This window comes from Panthera tigris, chromosome B2 (assembly GCF_018350195.1).
Source record: "Panthera tigris isolate Pti1 chromosome B2, P.tigris_Pti1_mat1.1, whole genome shotgun sequence".
In the NCBI taxonomy this organism is placed as follows: domain Eukaryota; kingdom Metazoa; phylum Chordata; class Mammalia; order Carnivora; family Felidae; genus Panthera; species Panthera tigris.
The window spans coordinates 4,338,527-4,363,625 of record NC_056664.1 but is presented as its reverse complement, the minus strand read 5'-3'; the positions used below and the strand labels follow the sequence as shown (position 1 = coordinate 4,363,625).

Below are 25,099 nucleotides of genomic sequence, written 5' to 3'. Positions count from 1 at the left end.
TACAGATGAACACTCAGATGAAAGACAGGCCCAGGGCAGGTCCGTGGGGAGGCACAAACCTGCCACACCTTGTCACAGAGCCACCCCCCCCCCCCCACCCCGTGCCTCCACGTGCTCACCAGTCTGGAAGTTCTCTGAACGTGTACTTTCTGGAAATTTTTTAAAGTTTTTAAAATTTATTTTGAGAGAGAGACTACGTGAGCCAGAGAGAGCAGAGAGAGAGGGAAAGAGAGAATCCCAAGCAAGCTCCGCGCTGTCAGCGCAGAACCCGACGCAAGGCTCGAACTCGCAAGTTGTGAGATCATGACCGGAGCCAAGACCAAGAGTCAGATGCTTAACCGACTGAGCCATCCAGGCGCCCTGTACTTTTTGGATTTTTTATGCTCCCTTCTCAAGAGAAGGTGTAGCAGGGCTGAAAACTCCTACCTCCTAATCGTGGTTCGGTCTTTTCCAATGACCAGCCCTCATCCGGAACCATTCAGAAGCCCACCCAGCGTCACCCCATTAGAACAAAAGACGCTCCTGGTATCCAGGAAATTACAAGGGTTTTCGGAGCTCTGTGCCAGGAACTGGGGCCAGAGACCAGTACGTATTTTCTGTTATCTCGCAGCCAGCCTGTTTATTGTCTAATTTCTGATGAGTCCAGTTAGGGTCAATGCCGATAGCTGACCCACTCGTAGGTCCAGTGGTCTTTTATACCTTGATGTGCAACTGCTTGCATTTGCTGCACCCTCTTTCAGTATTTGTGTAGTAATCTTTTAATATTCGTCAATATAAAGGGTTACAAAAAGTTCATTTTGTCCTTTGGATTTTTTTTAAATGTTTATTTATTTTGAGGGAGAACGATCAGGGGAGGGGCAGAGAGAGAGAGGGAGTGAGAGAATCCCAAGCAGGCTCTGTGCCATCAGCAGAGAGCCCGACGTGGGGCTCGAACTCACAAACCGTGAGACCGTGACCTGAACCGAGATCAAGAGTCGACGCTTGGCCGACTGAGCCGCCCAGGCACCCCTGTCCCTTGGATTCTTTTTAGTAGGCAGTATAAGTCAAATAATTTTATTAGCCATTTGTATTTCTTTTATACATTGAATATTTGTATCTACTGTCTAATTTTTCCCTTTAATGTATGTGCGAGAACTCCTTACGTGCCAAAAATTGGCTGGCATCTAAATCCAAGTCAGACACGGCAACAGGACCTTCCTTGTCGAACAGCTGCTGACTGTGTTTGTCTCAGCTGGTGGAAACCACAAGCCGTCTGCCTTGCCTCTGTCTCATTTCCTTCTCTGTGCACTGAGCGGTTGCCATGGACTCACCTCTCGTTCTTGGGAGGGAGTAGAAGGCAGAGGTCTGAAGTAGAAAGCTTTTGAATTTTTAAAAGCCTGAAAAAAATGGCAATATATTTAGGACCCAAACTATTTTTTTGTAAATAGACGTTTCCCGCATCTTCTGATGCTGGCCAGTCCCACTGGGGGCCTCCATCACGGCTTTCTTATTTGCGTGTGCCAGAGAATGCCTTTCTCTGCTCTCGGGTCCCCGAGGTCCCAGCTCCTCAGTGGCCCGTGTTTGATATTCCCCACTTGCTTGTTTTCTTCACTCTTCAGTCCCCTTGCAAGTTCCTTTCCCTTTGGGAACGTCTGGCATGAATCAGAGCAAATCTTCAATCGCGACCTCTGACTTAAAAGTTGCTCATGAGTTTCCTTTTAACTGTGTACAGTAGACTACTTTCAATAGACTGCAGGCAGTTTACTTCCTCTCTGTTTCCTTCTAGTTTACTGACAAATGGACATCGTTTCACTATTTTTAAAAAATCCCCATTTGTCTATTTATACAGCCTTTCAGTGTCTTGATTTTCTTAAAATTATGTCGGAAAAATGTGTCTTATTCGAATCCATATTAACTTTTTTACTAAACTACAGTGGTCCTTCTTTATTTCGCTACTAATATCAACTTTGTTTTTAAAAGAAGTCCTTTCTCTATCTGCCAAACTCTTTCAAATTCATGTGTTGCACTAGCAAAAGCTAATATGGATGGATGGTTTTGTAGAATTAAGTTTTTATTGCAGTGAATTTTCAAATAATGGGACAAGTAGGGCTGGGGTTGTGCCCCGGGCTTGCTCCTAGCTCCGTGCTCTAAGCAGGTCAGCGGTGTCCCTGTGTCTAAGCGTTGTCCTACACCAGGGCCAACGGTAGACATTTTGAACATTGGGTAAGAATAAGTTCCACTAGCTCTCCGAGCCATCTTTCAAAAAAATATCCTTTAAGAAAAGCAAAAGAAATGTCCAGGTGAGCCGCCTTCTTAGCAGACTTCCTGAAGAGAAGAAAGCCATTAAGTTTGGAGAAATCTCTTTGAAACGAGGTGCTATTTTCTCTGGACTAGGCTGTTTTAGGTATTTTAAAAGGACAACTCTCCTCCTGTTTTCCCTTTTTTTGATCCTAACATTGATTCCCAGAGTAAGAGCAGTAATAGTGGATGGATAAACGGGATTTGAATGTTTTAACATAAAAGAAACCTTCATTTTTCCCTTCTGGTCTTAAATTTCAGAGTGCTTGTTTTGGCTTTGGAAATTCTTATTCACTCCCAGTGTAACCTGTGAAATACATCACTGGTAAATTTCAGATTTATGAAGGAAATGAGGCCTGAGGGGTGTCGATGGCATTTTCGCAGGTATTAACTCCATTTGGCTAAAAGAGTTCTCTGAGTTTTCTTATTTCCCTATACTTATTTTCTAAAGCAAAAGAAAGATTTCAGGGCCCTTTAGTGTGGACATTGTATTGGCTGGTAGTGAATTACAGCAAGTCTTTGGCCCACTGCAAGAATATGGGAGTGTAGCCGCCATGTTAAGGCTATTCACCCAATTTATTTTACAAATACTGTGCAGGATTTCAGAGTAGTGTTAGTTGTTTTTACAGTTAAGAAATAAGAGACCCTCATAACTGTCATTGGGGAGATACATGCAAAGTAAAATCTGATTATCACATTTCAAATACAGGGTCACTTACTGCAAATTGTCTGAAGGTAGCGTAACATGGCCTAACAAAATGGAGACTGTAAGGAGTGAGGAAGTTTATATCTAATTTATATCTCCAGAAGGGAAGAGAGAACAGTAAAAGGAACAACTGAAGAGGTGGTAGCTGAGAATTTCAGGGATTGTTGAAAGACCAGAGTCTTTCAGTTCATGGAGTCCAGCGATAACCCATGTCAGATAAGAGCAAATCCGCGTCTACAATCACATAACGAAAAGTGAAAAACATTGAGAGCAAAGAAAAGATATTGCAAGGAGCCACAGGGAGGGCAAAGCCGTCTTTGCTTTAAAAAGACCAGTATTAGGACTGATAAGACGGCTCTCAAATCAGTAGTCAGTGGAAGCCAAAGATGATGAAAGAATATCTTCATGCTCCCGAGAGAACATACAGAACACATAGTGTAAACCAAGAATTCTATACCCAACACACCTAATTTTTAAGAATAAGGATGAAATGAAAGCATTTGCATCGAAACAAAAACTGAAATAGCTTACTGTAACTAGACTACACTAAATAAACATCTAAAGAATATACTTTGGGGCAAAGGAGAAATTTCCAAAGAGAGAGGGTCTGAGATGCAAGGAAGAATAATAAGGGAAAATACCAGATGTGGGTAAAGACAAACATTGACTATAAACAACAGTGTATAGTTTATCGTAGAATACCTAGTCTGTGCTGTGAAATTAGGAGTACATATAAATAAAATATCGGAACCCAGTATTTAAGTCAATAGGGAATGAGGAAGAGCAATCTAACATCCTAGTTTTATTCGGGAAAAGGTTTAGGACATCAGTGCTAGACCTACATTCTCCAGTGTATTATCTGTTACCCACATGTCATTTAAACTTAATTTAACATTAACTTTTAAAAACTTAGAATTCAGTTTCTCAGTTGCACTCGCCATGTTTGAAATGCTCCATAGCCATGCGTGACTAGTGGCTCCCTTATTGGACGGCACTGATCATCTCAGGAAGGTCCATTGGTCAGTGCTGCTTCAGACAGGAAGTAAAATATCCATGTTACGATTTCTCATATAACAACTGAAGCCGAGACACTAAACCAGGGGTTTCACTGCCTGCCTAGAAGGTCATTAGGAAGTGTTTGAGATTATTTGGGGTTCTCAGAGCCACTGGCTTAGCCAGGTGACAATGAACCTAACCATTCTGCAGTACAAGGTTCAGCTCCACACCAGGGGAATGCTCCCACCCAAACCTAGTGATACAATAGAAGAGGCCTCACTGGAAATAAAATAGGTCATTGGATGACCCAGTTTCCCAGAAACACATAATTTCAAATGTGTATGCGTCTCGTCCTAGGGCTTCGTGTATATAAGAACAAGTGGACACAATTACGAAAAGAAATCAACAAATTCATTGCGGTAGAAAACTCTGAATACGACTACCAGTAATTGATCAAGTAATTTTAAAAAGTAATAGTAGAGAATATTGGATGACACGGACAAATGGAAAGATATCCCATGCTCATGGATTAGAAGAATCAATATTGTTAACATGTCCATACTACCCAAAGCAACTTACAAATTTAATGCAGTCCCCACAAAAATGCCAACTATATTTTTCACAGAGCTAGACCAAATAATACTAAAATTTGTATGGAACCTCAAAAGACCCCAGACAGCCAAAGCAGCCTTCAGAAAGAAGAACAAAGCCAGGGGTATTACAATTCCAGATTTCAAGATATATTACAGATTTGTAGTGATGAAAACAGTATGGTACCGACACAAAAATAGACACACAGATCAGTGGAACCGGATAGAGAGCTCAGAAGTGAACCCAAGCTTGTATGGTCAATTAATCTACCACAGTGGAGGCAAGAATATACAACAGGGAAGCAGTCTCTTCCACAAATAGTGCTGAGAAAACTGGAGAGCTTCATGCAGAAGAATGAAACCGGACCATTTGATTACACCATAAAAAATCAACTGAAAATGTGATTAAAGACCTAAATGTGAGACCTGAAACCATAAAACTCTTACAAGGAAGCATAGGCAGTAATTTCTTTGATCAGCCAAAGAAACATTTTTCTAAATAGGTTTCCTCAGGCAAGAAAAACAAAACCAAAATTAAATTCTGGGGTTTACACCAAAATAAAAAGGTTTTGCACAGCAAAGGAAACCACCAACAAAACAAAAAGGCAGTTTACTGAATAAGAAAAGATATTTTTAAATAATATAGCTGATAAGGGGTGACTATTCAAAATATGTAAGGAACTTGTCTACAAGTCAATACCAATACCAAAAAAACCCCCCAAATAATCCAATTAAAATAGGCAAAGGACCTGAATAGACATTTTTTCAAAGAAGGCAGACAAATGGCCAACAGACACATGAAAAGATGTTCAACATCACTAATCATCAGGGAAATGCAAATCAAACCTACAAGGAGATATCCTGACACAGTGGCTAAAATCAAGAAGACCAGAAGTATGTATTGGTGAGGATGTGGAGAATGCAAACTGGGACAGCCACTGTGGGAAACAGTATGCAGGCTCCTCAAAAATGAAAAATGGAATTACCATATGATCCAATAATTCCAATACTGAGTATTTACCCAAAGAAAACAGAAACACAAATTCGAAAAGATGTATCCGCCTGTATGTTTATTGCAGCATTATGTACGATAGCCGAGATACGGAAGTAGCCCATTGTCCAACAGTAGATGAATGGACGGACACACACACACACACACACACACACACACACAGTGGAATATTACTCAACAACAAAAAAGGAATGAGATATTGCCATTTGCAGTCAGTGCAGAGCCCACTTTGGATCCTCTGTCCCTGTCTCTCTCCGCCCCTCCACATCTTGTGCGTGCTCTCTTTGTCTCTAAAATAAACATTAAAAAAATCTTAAAAAAAATGAATAACCATTAAAAGAAAGTCTAAATCAGTAAAATGTGTGTCGTGTTTCTGAGTAGAAGAGACGGGATCCCATGATGCCAGTTTTTCCAAAACTCATCTATTATTGGACACAATTCAGTGAAAATTCCAACAGATTTTTAACAGACCTTGACAAAGCTAATTCTGAGTATATGGAAAAGCAGTGCTCGAAATAGCTCAGATGCTTACGAAGAGCAAGATGGTTGGTAGTCTTGCTTAACAATATATTAGGATGTATCATAATTAGGACAGTGAGCAGAGGTAGACAAACCAATGCAACAGAGAGAGAGAAGACTAGCCGAGAAAAGATGTACTGTTCAGTACCCACATTCGGTGAGTCCCTGGGCTTGTAACACTTTTTTTATGTTTTTAGAGATGTCCCAAGAGGTGTGCTAGGTCCTGACGATAAAGGGTAGGAGTTCGCGGTTGCCGTCAGGTGCAAGTTGTACGTCTGGAGTCTGGTGCCTCTAATTCTCCATGAACTTCTAAAGTTACATGCAAAATTTTATACTATTCTGAGTTGAGTGTTCATCAGATTCTCAAAGGGGTTCTTTCACACCCAAGTGGCTAAAAGGTACTGCATTCTTGACCATTTTATGACGCATTTAATTTCTGAGATCCCCACCAGATGCTAGGTGTTACCAAAGAATGTCATGAAACACAGCTTGGGGTGTAAAGGCCATAGAGACAGTAAGATCAAGAAGGTCACCTCAAAGAGGTAATGCTTGAACTAAGCTGAATGTGGAGGAGTATAGATTCTTATCGGAAAGGCTGGACTGCTATGCAGTCTGGACCGGAGTGTGTTTCTTTTCATGCCAACGAGGAAAATAATCTGTTTTACACGATCTTATTTGCATTGCTTGTAGCTTTCTTAGAGTAATGTGCAAAACCAGTAATTAGAGTTATAATAGGGGTAGAGTGCTGTCAAAATAGGAGTTGCTTTTGGAAACTTCTCAGGTGGCTGCCTTTCCCCCCCCTCTCTGTGTTTCACAAGATCCTGCCGTTCTACTTCCCAGCCAGCAGCAGAACGAGAGATGTCACTAGTGGGATTGGGCTTGGATGTGAATATGTGAGCGGACAGAGCCTGTACCCATCTGTCCAGGATAATGCCACTTTGTCCTTGTTCACACCAGAATAGTAATGGCATCACGCTGGCTTCCAGATCTTATCGTTAAAAGTAGTATCTGTGGAAACAGATTCATAATATGGTCTGTGATAGACTAACTTTTTAAAAAACTTTTTTTAATATTTATTTTTGAGAGAGACAGAGACAGAGTGTGAGCAGGGGAGGGGCAGAGAGAGAGGGAGACATGGAATCCGAAGCAGGCTCTAGGCTCTGAGCTGTCAGCACAGAGCCCAATGTGGGGCTCGAACTCACAGACCACAAGATCGTGACCTGAGCTCAACCGACTGAGCCATCCAGGCACCCTGACGAAACTTTCACTGCACACTGGGCATTATACTACGTACTTTACGTGTGTAATGTCCTTTTATCTTCAATGATCCTGGGAGGCAAGGACTTTTTTATTTGCCATTTTATACACGAGCAAAGTAAAATTAGGAAAGCCGTAACAGCCCGCTATCACTCAGCTACAGTTCAGATTTAGGTCTGACACGAATACTGGTGCCATTTTCACACACTACAAGCCGTCTCGTCCATGTCAGGCAAGTTATTTAACTTTCTCTAGCTCACATTCTTCAACTACAAAATGGTGATCGTGTGAACCCCTGCCCCGCCCCCCATCGCCACCCAGTGTCAAATGTGGAGAAAGATTTGACAAACTCTAGAGTGCTCCTTAAGCATGTTTTGAGTGTTGTTTGTAAAGTGCCCCGTAAATGTTTGTGTCCGTCATCCATGTTGTTTCTTGTTGTTGTAACAATTACAGTTCGACTCAGCACTAAAACTTTTCTTTTAAAAGAATAAATCTGTAGAATTCTTTTTTTTTTTTTTTTTTTTTTTTGCTACTGATGTTTTGATAGAGCTCTTGAATGGTTCGCCCTGATTTGGGGTTTCTGTGATTTACAAAATCACGCAAGAGGTCAAGTTCGATATAGTTTCAAAGGGCATCTGTTGCTTTATTTTCTGGCAGCAGGGGGAACTAGCTGGTGTGGTAAGGTGGCGAGTAAAGGCTCGACGTGTGTCCTTTGACATCTTTTCACGAATGCCTGGCGGTAAGTGCACCTGGCACAGCCAGCCACTTCCGATGCCGGCCTGCCGGGTATTTAAAGTGATTACCTGAGATCAGTGCTCATCAACGGTCACAGGTCACCCCAGGGCGGCTCAGAATCCTTAACCGTGCTCTGCGCTCCCTCTTGGGCCCCGCCGTCCAAGGGCTCAGCGTCATGCTATAACCACCTTTCAGGCTTATGGCAGGTGCGTCCTGTGCCCCGCCATCACCTCTCCCCTGCGCTCGTGCCACTCTGCAGGTGCTGCTCGAGTCCATGGTCGACGCTGCCGAGGATCTGTGTCCCAACGTGATGAAGAAAGCCCACATCCGACAAGACTTGATTCATGCCAGCACTGAAAAGATCTCCATCCCACGTACCTTTGTTAAAAATGTCCTGTTGGAACAGTCTGGAATTGACATCCTTAACAAAATTAGGTAGGTTTACGATGTTAATAAACCGAGGTTCTGTGGTTTCTGTGAATGCCGTGGGAGCAGCCGCGAAGACCGTTACTGTTGGCTGTCTCCGTATATAACGCGTGAGGCATGTCTGATAGGCGCCGACTGTATATAAATAGAGCTGTGCATAAATGCATAGGTTTACACATTTCCACAAGAACGCGTGCATTACTAAAGAGCATACAGCTAACTGCTCTTTTTACGGGTTTTATTTTTAACAGGGGGTACCTGTCTGTAATCCCTTTTTTGCTGCCTCTGAAGCTTATCTTCCACCTTTAGAAAGCACTAACTTGAAGTTGGCTTCCTGCCACTGTCCTATTCTGAGCCAAGACACAACCTATAAATAGGCAGGCCCACCGTGCCCTTACCGTATTTTCCTTCTGTGTTCTTTTGCTGGGTCTGTGATACTGTGTATGGGCTAACGCTGTCCTGGAGTGTTTACCTGGATCTGTGCTTCGTCACATTTGGAAAACAGGCCAAAATACAAATACCGAGAGGGTGGGATCACCAACAGTTTCCTCAGTTTCCACGTAGAAACTCAGGTGGTTCCCAGTCCGAGTGATACTCCACGAGTTCTCATTTCGTCTCAGTTGGGGAATCAGTGGACTAGAAACCAAGTCCAGGTTCAGAAATATTTGAACTTCCCCATTTTTTCCATTTTAACCGTTTCTTATTGATAAGAGTATTTAGATGTAGCCAAAAAAAAAATTTTAAATTTAAAAAACTGTAAAAAACCCCAGCTCTCCTCTGAAGAATTAGGAGTTGTGTCAACACATAGCGAATGATGCGTAACTGAATGGCAGCCTTTGAGAAAAAGAATTAAAAGAAGCCAAAAATGTTACACAATCTAGATACTGAAGCTCGATCTTGGGACTTTGAGGGTTGAGGATTTTTGCAGTAATGGGACAGTCTCGGGTCTCAGACGCAGCCGTGTGTGTGTTGGGGTTTCTAAAAATAAAAGATTCTGGTGCCGACTCAGCTGAATGATACAGTTTGAAGGAACTGAGAAATGAAAAGACATGAAGAGGATTTACAGGACCCCGCAGATTAGTGATTTTATCAACTCTAGCTAGCCCTTACGAGGTATGCTTTCATATTTCTTGAACCTAGAGTTTTGGGATTTTTGTTGAGGCCCCTTATGTACAAAGAAGGAAAAAATGTATTGGCCGCCATTCTTCCGTCATAATGGGTTGAACTGCCATTGGACCATACTCTGATGCCTTTATTGCACCAAATTCTGTCAAATATGGTCACTTCTTTTGAAAAGGGGCAGATTCTGAAAAGTGAACAGCAGTATAGAACGCTTTACATCAGTGACTCGCCTCTGTGTTCATTAAGTCCCTGCCTGGCTTTTTATAACGTATCGCCCTGAGCACTGGTGGGATGAAAATTGCACATCCACACCTGTGTAGACATTCAGGTACATCTGTGCAATGGGGCTTAAGTGGAATCATTCCCCCTACAAAGTTTGCAGTTTGGAAGTTCAATAAGGAAGTGTAATATCCAGTAACAAAATGATAGAACCATCCTGAGACTTTTTTTTTTTTTAAGTGCATTGTATTTAAAGGATCATTTTTGGTGCTACAACTTGAGACAGATAAACCACCCCTCCCCAGTTCAGGGTGGGGCGGAGAGAACCTGAGAAATAGACTACTGATTCTATAGTTTTATGAGGGAGTAAATTTTCCAAACATGGCTGAAAAAAGGAGAGGAAATGCTTGTTATAATGAGATTCCCAGCCCCCCAGCTCCTCCCCCAGAGGTTTGGGTGGGACCCAGTAATCTGTATTTTTAATGAGACCCAGGTGAATTTTGTCAGTGGATGCCTCTGGGGAATAATAAAGTATTAGATAAACCAAGTAGCTACTGGGACCTTGTTTCGGAGACAGGAATTAATGAAACGTCCTTTTATCTTCAGCCTAGGAAAATTTTTAATGGAGGCATCAGAGAGTTAGTGCCTCCATTTTCCCACCCTGCCATCCGAAATCTTCCTTGGCAGAAAACTCCCAATGCCAATTACTGCCTTTAGGTTAGAAAGGTTTTTCCCTGTTACACAAATATACTTTCAAACTTAGCTTTGTGATTAAATAATTTTATTTTGATAACTCCTTTCCCTGCTGTCAAAACTTTACAATTCTTGACTTCAAGAGCAGACGGAACACATGAGTCGATGTGGGAGTGTGGGTATGTATCTCTTTAGCACATTCATCTTGAAATGTATTGTGCATTTATGTACATTTGTGCGTATGTGCATTTAGGTAGGACTAGTCAGACTGAAGACACACGAATGGAGTTTGAATTCTTGGGAATACCACATAGGTAAAATTCTGACTAAAATACCAGCTATCCGACTGACAGCTTGGTGGCCGATTTATTAGTGAAAACTCCAAAATTAACTAGTGTGTTACTTTCTGTTGTCTGGACTCCTGCGTAAGGTCAGGCAAGAGACACTAAAACTGAACATTATGGTAACTTCTGTTCATCAAAGGCAAGAGAACAGTGAGTTTATAATAGTTTGAAGGCAAAAGCAGTTCAATGTGGTCCCATTTGGTTGGCAAAAAGTTTTTTTTCAAGGTGGGGGAAATGCATATTAAAGTAATAACAAAATTCAGGTAGAAACAGAGAGGGAGGCAAACCATAAGAGACTCTTAAACACAGATAACAAACTGAGGGTTGCTGGAGGGGGGCGGGGATGGGCTAACGGGGGGATGGGCATTGAGGGGGGCACCTGTTGGGATGAGCACTCGGTGTTATATGTAAGTGAGGAATCCCCAGGTTCTACTCCTGAAACCAATACTACACCGGATGTTAACTGATGTGAATTTAAATAAAATAAAATAAGTAAATAAAATAAAATAAAATAAAATAAAATAAAATAAAATAAAATAAAATAAAGATCTCAAAGAGGAAAAAAATAAATAAAGTAATAACCAGAGTTCAACAATCAGACTTTCTTAATTTACTCCAGCCCGGGTTTGTTTGCATTTATGTCAATGGATGAATTGTTCCTTCCACATGGCACATGGTTCCCATTAAGTTTGTCTTGATCCAGATGTTTTCCATTTCTCCCACTAAATCTTGAGTTTTGAAATTACAGAGGCAGGTTGAAATTGGTAAAGAAAGTCTGTTACCTGTGTGTTTATGGCAGTGTTTAAGGCTTATTTTTGGGAATCCTTGGCCCCGTTCACACCTCCTTATATCCCGTTTCCAAAGACGGAAACAGAATCACAGTTGACCTTACCAACAGAGCGTCGGGGTGGGTGATGTTTTCCCCTCGCATGGATGAAAATGCTACCATGTGCTTTTGATGTCCACACAGTGAAGTGAAGTTGACAGTGGCCTCCTTCCTGTCTGATCGGATTGTGGACGAAATTCTGGATGCGCTCTCACACTGCCATCATAAACTGGTGAGTGCCATGGACGTCTTGAGTGGGACTTCCGTTGTCGTCTGCCATGATGCAGGGCAGGCTCCAGTTTGGGGATATGGCTTCCTTTCTACGTTTTACTCCTTCGCAGCCCTGTGGGCCAAGACCCTACCTTTGCTCCTACGTTTCTTCCGGACATTCTAGAGCATGCTAGAATTTCTCCAGAAGGCATGGCAGGGAGAGAAGCAGAAGTGATGGTATCCAGAAATTTTCTCATCCACTTATAATGCAGGTCAAGGGTTTTGTTAGGAAATAACGCGGAGACTGGGATCTGAAGATATTTTAGATTATTTCATCTTTATGTGCTTATTTTGTTGGTCTCTGCTATGATAATTTGACAATGGAATATTCTTGAGAACATGAGGCTAGGGAAATGAAATGTTTGGAGACCAAAGAAAGGCAAGAGTGAAATGGACACATTCTAGGGATTGATAGCCGCTGAGCGTCCAGCCAGGCCTCTTGGATATAACTGAGGTAAAGAAATCAATTTTCTTTATCTAGAGACTGGTTTTACCAAGGTGGAAGACTTTACTTCCAATATCGGTGCGTATAAAAAATAGATCGGCACCTTCAGGTGTTTTGAACTTTAGGAAGTCCTCTGAGGCACAGAGGAAGGTTCTGTTACTGTTATATCTTGTGTCTCAAACACAATAGCAACGTGATGCGGTGCGGATCTCTGAAGTGAGTTCTGACATTTCCCCAGTGAAGCGTTTCAGGTTAACTGTGCAGGCTGGAGACACCCAGTCTTAGGGCATTGAATTGTTGGTGACACCAGAGAACGCCACAGGAACGGCAACGGTAACCGCTGCTTCTCCGCAAGGCAGACGATGTGAATATTTTGAAAAACTCATTTCAGAAAAAGGCATGAGGCTGTCCTCTAAAAATGAAAGGTAGAACAGACATCTCCAGCGGTGATGTGGACTAGAGCTGGCCCACCAACCAATGGGCACCAGTCCCTGACGAGGTTCAACCACGAGGAAACACGGAGAAACTTCTAGAGCAATTTGAAATGGCCATAATACGCAAACATGTTATTTTTCCAGTGTGTTATTGTTTTTTAATTTTCTTTTAATGTTTATTTATTTTTGAGAGAGTGAGACAACACGAGTGGAGGGGGGACAGAGAGAGAGGGAGACACAGAATCTGAAGCAGGCCCCAGGCTCCGAGCTGTCAGCACAGAGCCCGACGCGGGGCTCGAACTCACGAGCCGTGAGATCGTGACCTGAGTTGAAGTCAGATGCTTAACTGAACCACCCAGACGCCCCATTGTTTTATTTTTATTGTTTTTTATCAGTAAACTGGTTTGTGGCAAATTGGAAATACAAAAAACTGGTTCATCACCACAGAGAATTTAGGAAACACTAGTTTCTAGTTTATGGCACAGTTATTGTTTAGAGCTCCCAAACCAGACTTTTTCTTTCTTTCTTTTTTTTTTTTAAGTTTATTTATTTTGAGAGAGAGAGAGAAAGAGAGTGTGCATGCAGTAGGAATGGGCAGAGAAAGAGGGAGAGGGAGGGAGAGAATCCCAAGTAGGCTGGGCTCTCTCAGCACAGAGCCCAACACGGGGCCCGACCCCACAAACAGTGAGATCGTGACCTGAGCCCAAATCAAGAGGCGGTCACTTAACCAGCTGAGCCACCCAGACACCCCGAGACTTTTTCTTTCTTAAATAAGCAAAAGCAAAAAAAAAATCCATGGAGCGTCCTTTACAGAAACAGTTTATAACCCACGGCTGCAGGGACGGTCTCGAAATGCCCACTTGATATTGTGTCAACATGACCGTATGCGAGCACCCACACTGAAAGGTGGAATTTTTCACTTTTTTTTTTTGAATTTGTCTTCCTTTGAAGCATTTACTCGGAAAATATTGACATTTGCTTTTCACAGTTAAAAAAAGAGTTGTGTGGGTGTTCTTTTGTATTGAGCTGTATTTTAATACTCTGCTAATTTAGATTATAAGAAGAGAGCTTAACTGCTGTGTGAAAGAAATCGTATCTAAAAGATGAAATTTTGTTTTCAAAGGCATTCCAAGTACTTAATACTTTCTCCAATTGAAGTTTAGAGTATACCCAGAGCTTCTGTCGTATTGTCAACTGGTCCTCAACGTTTCAAAAAAAATTTTTTTTTTATGTTTATTTATCTTTGAGAGAGAAAGAGCACGAGCAGGGGAGGGGCAGAGAGAGAGGGAGACACAGAATTCGAAGCAGGCTCCAGGCTGAGCTGTCAGCACAGAGCCCGACGCGGGGCTCGAACTCCCAAACCGTGAGATCCTGACCTGAGCGGAAGTTGGATGCTTCACCGGCTGAGCCACCCAGGCGCCCCGTGGTTCTCGTCATTTCAAAAGAATTGAATCAAAGTTGCTGGTGATGAACCAGCTCAACCCTAGAGTTCATTAGTTTCAGCCCGGTTTATTCTGCCTCTTACCATTAGATTTTTTAGGGTTACTTAAAGCATAACATGGGAAATTAGTAAATCCTATCTGATACGGTATTCATTACGTGAAAAAAGCCACCAGCAATTAGTTTTGTCAGCAATTTCCTTCCTCTCAGCCTTTAAAAATAGTGAAGGTTGGAATCATTTTGTTTCCCCTCATTAGATACTTTTAAAACACTGACTAGAGCAAGAAATTATTTCAGAGGAAATATGAAATAAAGTTTATAAAAAGGACACGCCTTTTTTTCTTCTCGACTACGTATTCTCATTTATTAAGGCAGCTTTGGTATCTCTTGCCTCAAACCGTTCACCCTCCAAAGAAAGATAGTAAGAGGTAAGTCATTCAGGTGTGAGTGGATTAAGCACAGTCACTGCGCCGCCTTGTGGACGGTATCTTCCAGGATTCGGCTCACCTGCTCTCCCCTTGCCTCTGTGCTTTTCCCTCTCCGTACCCGTCCTGACTCTCTTAGGCCGACCATTTCAGCAGACGGGGCAAGACCCCTCCCCAGCCGGAGTCCTCAGAGATTGAGCCGGCCGAGGAGAAGCCAGCCAAACGCTCCGTCCTCACGGTGGAGGAGCTCACAGACATGGATCATTTGGAAGATCTGGATGCTTGTATGGTAAGACGCACCCTTGGGTGATGCCGTCATCCCACCGCCACTGGGCTCTCGCCACCAATCCGACGGTTGGAAAACTCCCACCTTTGCAAACCAGACCCAGTAAAACTCCCTCCCGGAAGCCATCCTTTCGGAAACTTGTTGCTCACGGAGACTGTTAATGCAGTCCGTAAGGCTGAAGCTTCGGGCCCCGCTGAGGCCCTGTACCTTACTTTGGTATTCTATTCTATTCTATTCTATTCTATTCTATTCTATTCTATTCTATTCTATTGTTTTCTGTTCTATTCTATTCTATTCTGTTCTATTCTATTGTTTTCTGTTCTGTTCTATTCTGTTCTGTTGTTTTCTGTTCTGTTCTGTTATATTCTGTTCTATTCTATTCTGTTCTATTCTGTTCTATTCTATTCTATTCTGTTGTTTTCTGTTCTGTTCTATTCTGTTCTATTCTGTTTCATTCTGTTCTATTCTATTCTATTCTATTGTTTTCTGTTCTATTCTATTCTATTCTATTCTATTGTTTTCTGTTCTGTTCTATTCTGTTCTATTCTGTTTCATTCTGTTCTATTCTATTCTATTCTATTCTATTGTTTTCTGTTCTATTCTATTCTATTCTGTTCTATTCTATTGTTTTCTGTTCTGTTCTGTTCTATTCTGTTCTGTTGTTTTCTGTTCTGTTCTGTTATATTCTGTTCTATTCTGTTCTATTCTGTTTTATTCTGTTCTATTCTATTCTATTGTTTTCTGTTCTATTCTATTCTATTGTTTTCTGTTATGTTCTGTTCTATTCTGTTTTATTCTGTTCTATTCTATTCTATTCTATTGTTTTCTGTTCTATTCTATTCTATTCTGTTGTTTTCTGTTCTGTTCTGTTCTATTCTGTTCTGTTGTTTTCTGTTCTGTTCTGTTCTATTCTATTTTATTCTGTTCTATTCTGTTCTGTTCTATTCTGTTCTATTCTATTCTGTTCTATTCTATTTTATTCTGTTCTGTTCTATTCTGTTCTGTTCTATTCTGGCCTATTCTATTCTGTTTTATATTCGAGTATAGTTAACATGCCGTGCAATACTAGTTTCAGGAGTAGAATTTAGTGATTTAGCACTTACGTATAACACCCGCTGCTCATCACAGCAAGTGCCCTCCTTAATCCCCATCCCCTGTGTCACCCATCCCCTACCCACCTCCCCACCGGTCACCATTAGTTTGTTCTCTGTAGTTAAGAGTCTGTTTCTTGGTTTGTGTGTGTGTCTTTCTCTCTCTCTTTTTTTTCCCTTTGCTTGTATTTTGTTTCTTACAACTTTCCTTAAAGAGTACGGCATCCGTACCCCTTTCAAGAAAAAGTTGTAGAAGTCTCAGTGAGCATAAATCTTGGATCTGTCCCTCTAGCCACAGTGGAAAAATTCCTAAGTTACTTAGGAGAAGTTGACTATTTAACTTTGGAAGCTCATTTGTGACAGGAAAACATTTTTAAATAAATGCCATGAAAAAAAGCGGGGAGGACTGTTTCCAAAACAAAATAGTAGGATGATAGTTCTTTCTTGGTCCTAGACTTTTTTTTTTCTCTGTTGCTTCTTCCTGGTTTTAATGTGCATAATTTGGGGGGGTATACTCTTAAATTTGCACTTCCTATTTAGTTTCTATTCTGTTTAATTCCGTTGAGCCCATGTGCTTTAGAAGGTGGATTGTGCACACGGTGTATACGTAGCCGTAGGTCTTGATTCCTTCTTCACTTCCAGAACCTCGTGTGTGGTGTCCGTCTGGCCACATAACCAGAGTGTTCAGCCTGTTGATACTGTTTTTTCCTCTGAGGACAGTTTTACTTAAGTTTCTATGTCATTATTTTAAAATGTGTATTATTAGTTCAGTTGCTTCCTACTTTAGCATAAAAACAGTTGTATGTGCCTCTGTATTCAATATTTTTATGTTTCACTAAAATAATTCATTTTGTAGGAATTCCTTGTAATCTGAGAGAATGCTCCTGGGAGTACCCGGGCTACCTCTCTGCCCAAAGGTTTCTGCATCAGCTGATAACTCTAGTAATTTTTTGTATTCAACGATTGTCAGGAATGATAGTTGTTTCTGGCTTCTAGAACCAAGGATCTGACATGGCCGCTATTATTTTTCTAGCCCAGGGGAAAATATAATGCTTTAAGTAGTTCCTTATTTATAGACCATTGTTATCTGTTAAAGCCGATGAGTAAAATAGTTGAGTATCCTCCAGGTGAAACCCTATCGTGTACAGGAAGGCTAGCGAAGAAAGCCTAAAATAGAATCCAGATTCCAAATAGCATTCTAGTATAACTATAGATGACGAATAATTTGCTATGTAAGTGTTTGTAAGTGTATTTGGTCTATGTCGAGGGCATTATCGGGTTTTTAAAAAGTTGCTTGGCTAGTATATTGCAAAATGTATCTCTAGTAAGTATTTTTTATTTTGTTTGCATAGGCAATGGAAGTTTACATTGGGTAATTATTCCAGAAAGCTCTTAGGCTAACCCTAAAAGAAAATAACTTTGTAATAGGAAATAGATTTGAATTCAAAATTCAAAATTATCTCTACATATCACATTTCCTGCCAGAATTATTTGGTCCTGTCTGGGTTGGGAAGGAGTAAAGAAAACATTAGCTAGTAAGATATATTTGGTTGCACTGATAAGTGGTTTAGGATGAAGGCGTGTTGGCTAAGAAAGACGGGCTTAGCTACTGTTTCATTGTATAAACTTTGTTTTTGGTTGATTGATTTGGTTTTGTCATGGGAAAGAAAGAAAAAGGGGGTTTGGGTCTCCTTAAGTAAAGGGGGTGGGATAAGAGTAGAGGAGAAGAATCTTTCTTTCAATTTATTTTTTATTGAGATGTAATTGACATGTAACACTGTTTTAGTGTTGTTCACTTACTTAGTTTTAAAGTAACTCTGCACCCGATGTGAGGCTCGAACTCATGACCCCTGAGATCAAGGGTCGCGTGCTGTACTGAGACTGCCAGGCGTCCCGACATTGTTTTACTTTTGGGGGTGTACAACATGATGATTGAACACATGTATATGTTGTAAAATTGTGGCCACAAGAAGTTCAGTTAACTTCCATCACAACATTTATGAATTTTTTTTAGCTTATTTATTTTTGAGAGAGACTGTGCGAGTGAGTGCCGGGGAGGGGCAGAAAGAGAGAGAGAGAGAGAGACAATCCCAAGAAGGTTCCAAGCTGACAGCACAGAGCCTGACACAGGGCTTGATGTGGGGCTCGATGCGGGGCCCGATCCCATGACTGTGAGATCGTGACCTGAACTGGAATCAGGAGTCAGTCGCTTACCTGTCTCAGCCACCCAGGTGCCCCTGTGGTTATACATTTTTTGTTCCCTGTGATAACTGTTACCAGGTACTCTTAGCAATTTTCAAATGTGCAGTGGGTATTAACAGTACTTACAGTATATTATGGTATTACAGTGTATTAGGTATATTCCATTCCTAGGACTTGTTTATCTGATGACTAGAAGTTTGTACCTTTTTTAATTTTGGGTTTTTTTTTTAATGTTTATTTAAAAAAAAATTTTTTTTTAACGTTTATTTATTTTTGAGACAGAGAGAGAGAGAGAGAGAGAGCATGAACAGGGGAGGGTCAGAGAAAGAGGGAGACACAGAATCGGAAACAGGCTCCAGGCTCTGAGCTGTCAGCACAGAGCCCGACGCGAGGCCTGAACCCACAGACCGCGAGATCATGACCTGAGCCAAAGTCGGATGCTTAACCGACTGAGCCACCCAGGTGCCCCAGTGTTTATTTATTTTTGAGGGAGACAGAGACAGAGCATGAGCAGGGGAGGGGCAGAGAGAGAGGGAGACACAGAATCCAAAGCAGGCTCCAGATTCTGAGCCATCAGCACAGAGCCCGATGCGGGGCTCAAACCCGCAAGCCGAGAGATCGTGACCCAAGCCAAAGTCGGACGCTCAACCGACTGAGCCACGCAGGCGCCCCAAAGTTTATTTATTTTTGAGAGAGGCAGAGACAGCATGAGCAGGGGAGTGGCAGAGAGAGAGAGAGAGGGAGAGAGGGAGAGAGAGAATCTAAAGCAGGCTTCAGGCTCTGAGCCATCAGCACAGAGCCTGATGCGGGGCTCAAACCCACAAGCCGAGAGATCATGACCTGAGCCGAAGTCAGACGCTCAACCGACAGAGCCACCCAGGAGCCCGACATACCCTCTTTTAAAGATGCAGATGCCGATTATATTTTAAAACAGACATGCAAGACCACCATCGGGACGAAAGGGCAAACCACACCGCAGGCGTACCCGGCACGGAGTGGCTTCTGTTTTACAAAAACCGTTCCTGTTGCCGTGACACACAGGAAGCAGGAGTAGGTGGAGGTCTCGCAGAACCTCGTCCGAGGATGACCCCAGTTGGAAGGGTGGTCTCCTCCTGGTTCCCACCGCCAGCAAGCATTGAGGGCCGTTGCTGACGTGAGCCCCTGTTGAATCGTGGGACGGAGCCGGGCGTTCGGTGTTGAGCGTGTGACAGAAATGCAGGATGGAGCTTTCTATAAAAAGGCAAATACGTGGGCAGAATTTTTTTAAGTCGTGAAAATGGCATTTTTTCCCTGCTCCGACTAATGCGTTTAATCATTGTTTTAACTGAGCTAATGACTTGTCAAGTAGCGGGAAACCCGGGCTGAGTTCGCTGGTGGTTTAATGAGAGAGAACGTGTGTGGAGAAGGTGCACATCACATTTGTGCTGCAACGAGTGTCTCGATACGCACAGCCTCACCCTCACCCTCGATTCAAAGCCACGGATAGCAGTACACGCTGCTCCTCTACCGCCGGGATCCCTCTCCTAAAGAAAGTCAATTTTCTGAGCTTTTGGGCTCTTTACCCTAAGCCCGTGGCACAAATCCAGGGCTAATTTACAAGCAAAAGAGGATTCGTTTCACCTTTGAAAATTACCTGCCATGCCACCTGTCGTAATCAGAGCGGCAAATCATTTTCTCACTGACATCCATTTCCAAACATTCACGTTGTGGTCCTCATGTGGTGCCATTTTAAAAGGTTTCAAGTACGAATTTCCAAGGGAGAGAACTTTACTTGGTTTTGGTGTTCTTTTTTTTTTTTTTTTTTTTTTTTTTAATGTTTATTTTTTGAGAGAGACAGCATGTGAGCAGGGGAGGGGCAGAGAGAGAGGGAGACCCAGAATCCGAAGCGGGCTCCAGGCTCCGAGCTCTCAGCACAGAGCCCGAGGTGGGGCTCGAACTCACAAACCCTGAGATCATGACCTGAGCTGAAGTCGGATGCTCAACCGACTGAGCTTCCCAGGCACCCAGGTTTTGGTTTTCTAAATGAGCCTGGGCCTGTGCCTTGGCAGCATTTCTGGCTTACACGATCCAGGAAGATAGGACATGGGGTTAACCGTGGTGTGGAAAGTTCCCAGAAGGACGAGTGCATCCGTGTCTGCCTACAGCGTTTCCCACGTGGGATCGTCAGCCCCTGGCGGGTGGAATCTGTGCCACACGCAGAGCTGGAGGGCTGTGCTGTCGAGTGGCACTTTACTATCGCCTAAAATGTCTGTTGATAGCCCAGCACCCGGGGACACTTTCCCTAGGACATTCCAAAGTGACTTGGACGACTCACCGACCTTCTACTTAGAGAGATTCTACTTCCAGATTCAGGATCCTGGCATATTTTGGCCTGTGATGCTCGTGACATCTGCTAAATCTATTTTTGAACATTTCTTTAACAAAACTTAGTCGAAAATCTGGGCATCTCTTTTTGTCAAACCCCATCTCCAGATATCTTATCATCCTGTTTTCTTCCATTTCTCCCTGGTCCAGGAGTCAGTTCCATTTCAGTGCTTACGTCTCTTTAAAGAATCACTAGTTATAATCCCACTAGGGAAGGTTTAGCACCATAAATTAGAGGTAGAAATTTATATTAGTTGAAGGATTGCCTTTTTGGAGATGGAAACGATAATGTAAATGATTGATTTCTTCAACTTACTCTTTGACTAAGTGAGGGTTGAAATAAGGGTGAGTGAATGGATTGAGAGGCCCCTTGGCTGCTGGGGGAATGCCTGAGACCTGCTAATCAGCCTTAACTTAGCAGTTGTTGAAGGAAAAGGCAGTTTTCTTTAAATAAAAGGGCAGAGTTAGAAAACCGTGTTCAATCAAATACTCATCTTTTTTTTCTTTTTCTTTTAGCTAGAAAGAAAGTAGTAAGTGATCTCGTTCAAGTCACGGGTGTCATGGGGGATGGGGAGGGCCCGGGTGGAACAAGAATTACTAGAATAACCTGCTGACTTTTTCCAGCCGGTGTCCACTCTCATAGCCCCAGGGATCTGATGTTGCTTTACTTCAGACAAAATCAGATGGCTTAAAAAGTCATCGTCTTCATTTGTTTAACACTCAGGTGTATGTCGTACTTAAAATGTGCTAGGTGCTATTATTCTAAGCTCTCTGTGAATAGTAACTAGTTTGGTCCTCACAGCAAGCTGTGAATGATAAATATCATGAATAGCTTGTGTTTAACAAGTGGGGAAACTGAGGCACGGAAGAGTTAAGCACCTTGTCCAAGTTACCTGAGGCCACCCAAAGGCAGATTTGGGTATCATAGTCTGCGTGTTTAACCAGTCTACTAGAATCGGTATATGGATGTCATATACGGTATATGTCTTATATCCAAAATCAAATCCTAAGTGAGATTGCTTGATGTAAAATATCTGCTTACTAACTCCAGATTAAATTAGTATGTGAACAGAAAAAAACACAAATGAAAGACGTGTGCTGTATGACCATAATGTAAGCTTACAGTTTTTCTTTTAAAATTTTTTAATGTTTATTTTTGAGAGAGAGAGAGAGAGAGAGAGACAAAGTGTGAGTACGGGAGGGGCAGAGAGAGAGAGAGGGAGACACAGAATCCGAAGCAGGCTCCAGGCTCCAAGCTGTCAGCACAGAGCCCAGCACGGGGCTCAAAGTCACGAGCTGTGAGATCATGACCTGAGCCGAAGTCGGACGCTTAACCGACTGAGCCACCCAGGCGCCCCTCTTTTAATTTTTTTTTTAATGTTTTTTTATTTTTGAGAGACAGCAAGCAGGGGAGGGGCAGAGAGAGAGGGAGACACAGAGTCGGAAGCAGGCTCCAGGCTCCGAGCTGTCGGCACAGAGCCCGACGTGGGGCTCGAACTCACGAACGGAAGGATCATGGCCTGAGCCCAAGCCAGATGCTTAAGCGACTGAGCCACCCAGGCACCCTGTACAGTTTTTAACCATTAATGAAAACAGCTGTGTCAAGAGGTACCTGGGTGGCTCAGTCGGTTAAGCGTCTGGCTTGGGCTCAGGCCATGATCTCTCGGTTCATGAGTTCGAGCCCCGCGTCAGGCTCTGTGCCGACAGCTCGGAGCCTGGAGCCTGCTTCCGACTCTGTGTCTCCCTCTCTCTCTGCCCCTCCCCAGCTTGCTCTCTGTCTCTCTGTGCCTCTCAAAAATAAATAAACGTTAAAAGAAAAAGCTGATACAGTCAATTGTTGGAAATGAGTCTGCCCACTTTGGACTTACCTGGAATATCCCTTGCCTTTCCATGCTTTATTTTGTTGGTGACAGTGATTAATTAGCTTTCCTAGATGCTTATCATCCCTGTGCACACGGCTTCCATGTCATGCTGAAATGTGTATTTATTTAGCCTCTTTAGTGTCCATAGACCATCTGTTTTTTCCCTGCAATCAGGTGCTCCTAGGAAATCCCTATTCCCAGCTGTCTCTTTCCATTTCACTTTGTCATCGGCCTTTGGGATATTGAAGGATGTAGTTCGCATTCTATTGATCAGTTATTTCTCAAGATCTGTCCCTGTCTATAGTCTGCTACCTTTATAAAAACCGTGGAAGCTCAGGGTTCAGGATAGTGTGCCAAGTGGGTAGAGAGCCAGTGTCTGCTCCTTGGCGTAACTCGCTCACTAATTGTATATAATTCTTTCAATTATTCTAATCAGCGTCATACCAGTTTTAAATCAAAAGATACTCATGCAGGGGAGCAGTTCATCTCCTGACTGCTATTTCCTAGGAAAAGAGTTTTAAAAGGCTTGAATTATTATGGAGTACATCTTGTGAATCCTTTTTTTCAATGACAAAACACATTATCTTCCCTTAACAAATTCAGCCTTGAATTCTAACATACGATTTTTAAGCTTTTAAATGCGGATTAAAATGTAGCAAAGATCCATTTGTCTTGGTCAAAATACTACTTTTTAAAAGCAGATCACCTCACCGTCAAGTACCAGCAGTTATTAGTTGGAAGTCATCTCTTACTGCCAAAGGCAGGTTACCGAGTCCCTATCTCATTTAAATTAGTTGCGCTCATGTTAAGTATGTGCAGGAAGTTGTTCAAGTGCTAGTTGTCAGTTTCCTCTTATAATTTTATGTATTCTGTAATGTCATTTTCTTAATGATATCGCTTTGGAAAGTGGAGATTTAACCTTTTAATCACTAGAATGCAACCTACGAAAACCTCTTGATTTCCAAATTGTGGCTTGCAGAACTAAGTACAGCCTGCATAGCTCAGCCAGAATGGGTGTTGAAGGTTCCTCAGAGTGTCTAGTAATTTGTGTGGTGGGCCTTTGTGGAAATGCCAGAGGCACCCCGCAAATCCCCAGAGAGGTCACTGCTCCCTGGGCATCCACAGGGATCTCTTAATCTTTTCATTTTTAACTGGTAGGAATACTATTTGCAGAGGCCGTATCCCAGGAAGCTTCCTAGAGATCTGCCCCATACACCTTTTTAAAATTTTTTTTAACGTTTATTTATTTTTGAGACAGAGAGAGACAGAGCATGAACGGGGGAGGGTCAGAGAGAGGGAGACACAGAATCTGAAACAGGCTCCAGGCTCTGAGCTGTCAGCACAGAGCCGGATGCGGGGCTCGAACCCACCGACCGCGAGATCGTGACCTGAGCCGAAGTCGGACGCTTAACCGACTGAGCCACCCAGGCGCCCCCCATACACCTTTTTTAAAAAGCCCAACACACAACACCGACCACCCTCAGGAACCCCCAAGAGACAAAGGAGACCCGTGGGAAATCCCTGTGACACCCCTCCTGTCTACGGCCATTCCTGGGACGACGAGGACCCCCTACTTCTCCCTGTAGCTAAGAGAAAAGCCCCACAGCTCCCAGGATGAACCGAACTCCTGGGGGAAAAAATGGGGAGGACTTAATGAATCCCCCCCATAAAACGGCTTAGAACATTAACTAGTTGTGACGAGTCAGGGCATTCCAAAATCAGCATCCACTTGCTGGGCATCTGACTTGCAGAGTGGATACGATGATTCTTACGAGCTTAACTCTGACGTGCGGTGATGATTAGAAAAGATAATTTCGGTTTCCCTCATGAGTGAAATTAAGCAAATGACTCTGATAGCCTGCGGATTGATGAGACAAACAAAAACCTTGCATTGTTCACATGTTTGTGTGTGTTTGTGGATGATAGAGATGTGAATTTATACTTCCCTTAAACAGGACATTTTTTTAAGTAAAGTCCTAACTAGTTAAGTCCCTTACAAGCAATCACAGATTTAGGAGCTCCTGGGGATAGTACAGTAGAACCGGTATTAGATAAAATAATTGCTCTAGGATCGGTCCCACTTTGAAGCCCTTAGAAATCTCATGTTTGCAGAGTACACAGTGAGTGTGGACGTTTGTTTCAACAACGTCTCTCCTGTCGGAAAGCTCCAAACGATCACTGCTTGCCAGTGGAAAACAAAGACCAAATCCCTGCAGGATGAAGGAAACAACATTCGATTCGTAGAAAACAGTGTCTTCAGATACTCTGTGTGTCTGTGTGTGTGTGTGTGTGTGTGTGTGTGTGTGTGTGTGTCTGTGCAAAGAAGAAGAAGGTGAGCAGTCCTTAAAGGGGGCTTGCCAACCCAGGAATGGAGGGCAGGAAAATGCTAGAACAAGGTGGCTGGTGCCAGAAGTGCCCAGGGAGGAGATGGAAGTATTTCTCATCGATGAAGTCTTAGGTAGTGATGAGTGCCTGAACTAAACATGTAGACTAGAGGGCCACCCAGTCATTCAAAAAACACTTATCGTTCCTCCGTTGTGTATGGTATTCTCGGCTCG

General features: G+C 42.6%; 1 protein-coding gene across 11 annotated transcripts in view; it reads left to right on the top strand.

Moving 5' to 3' along the window:
* CARMIL1 (capping protein regulator and myosin 1 linker 1) overlaps nt 1–25,099 on the top strand; it is a 310,110-nt gene that overhangs the window by 228,029 nt on the left and 56,982 nt on the right. For all 11 annotated transcript variants that reach the window (XM_042985575.1, XM_042985582.1, XM_042985577.1 and 8 more), the window contains 3 exons: nt 8,352–8,527; nt 11,867–11,954; nt 14,876–15,025. In XM_042985575.1, coding sequence (XP_042841509.1) covers nt 8,352–8,527; nt 11,867–11,954; nt 14,876–15,025 — 414 coding nt within the window. The remainder of the gene's footprint in view (nt 1–8,351; nt 8,528–11,866; nt 11,955–14,875; nt 15,026–25,099) is intronic.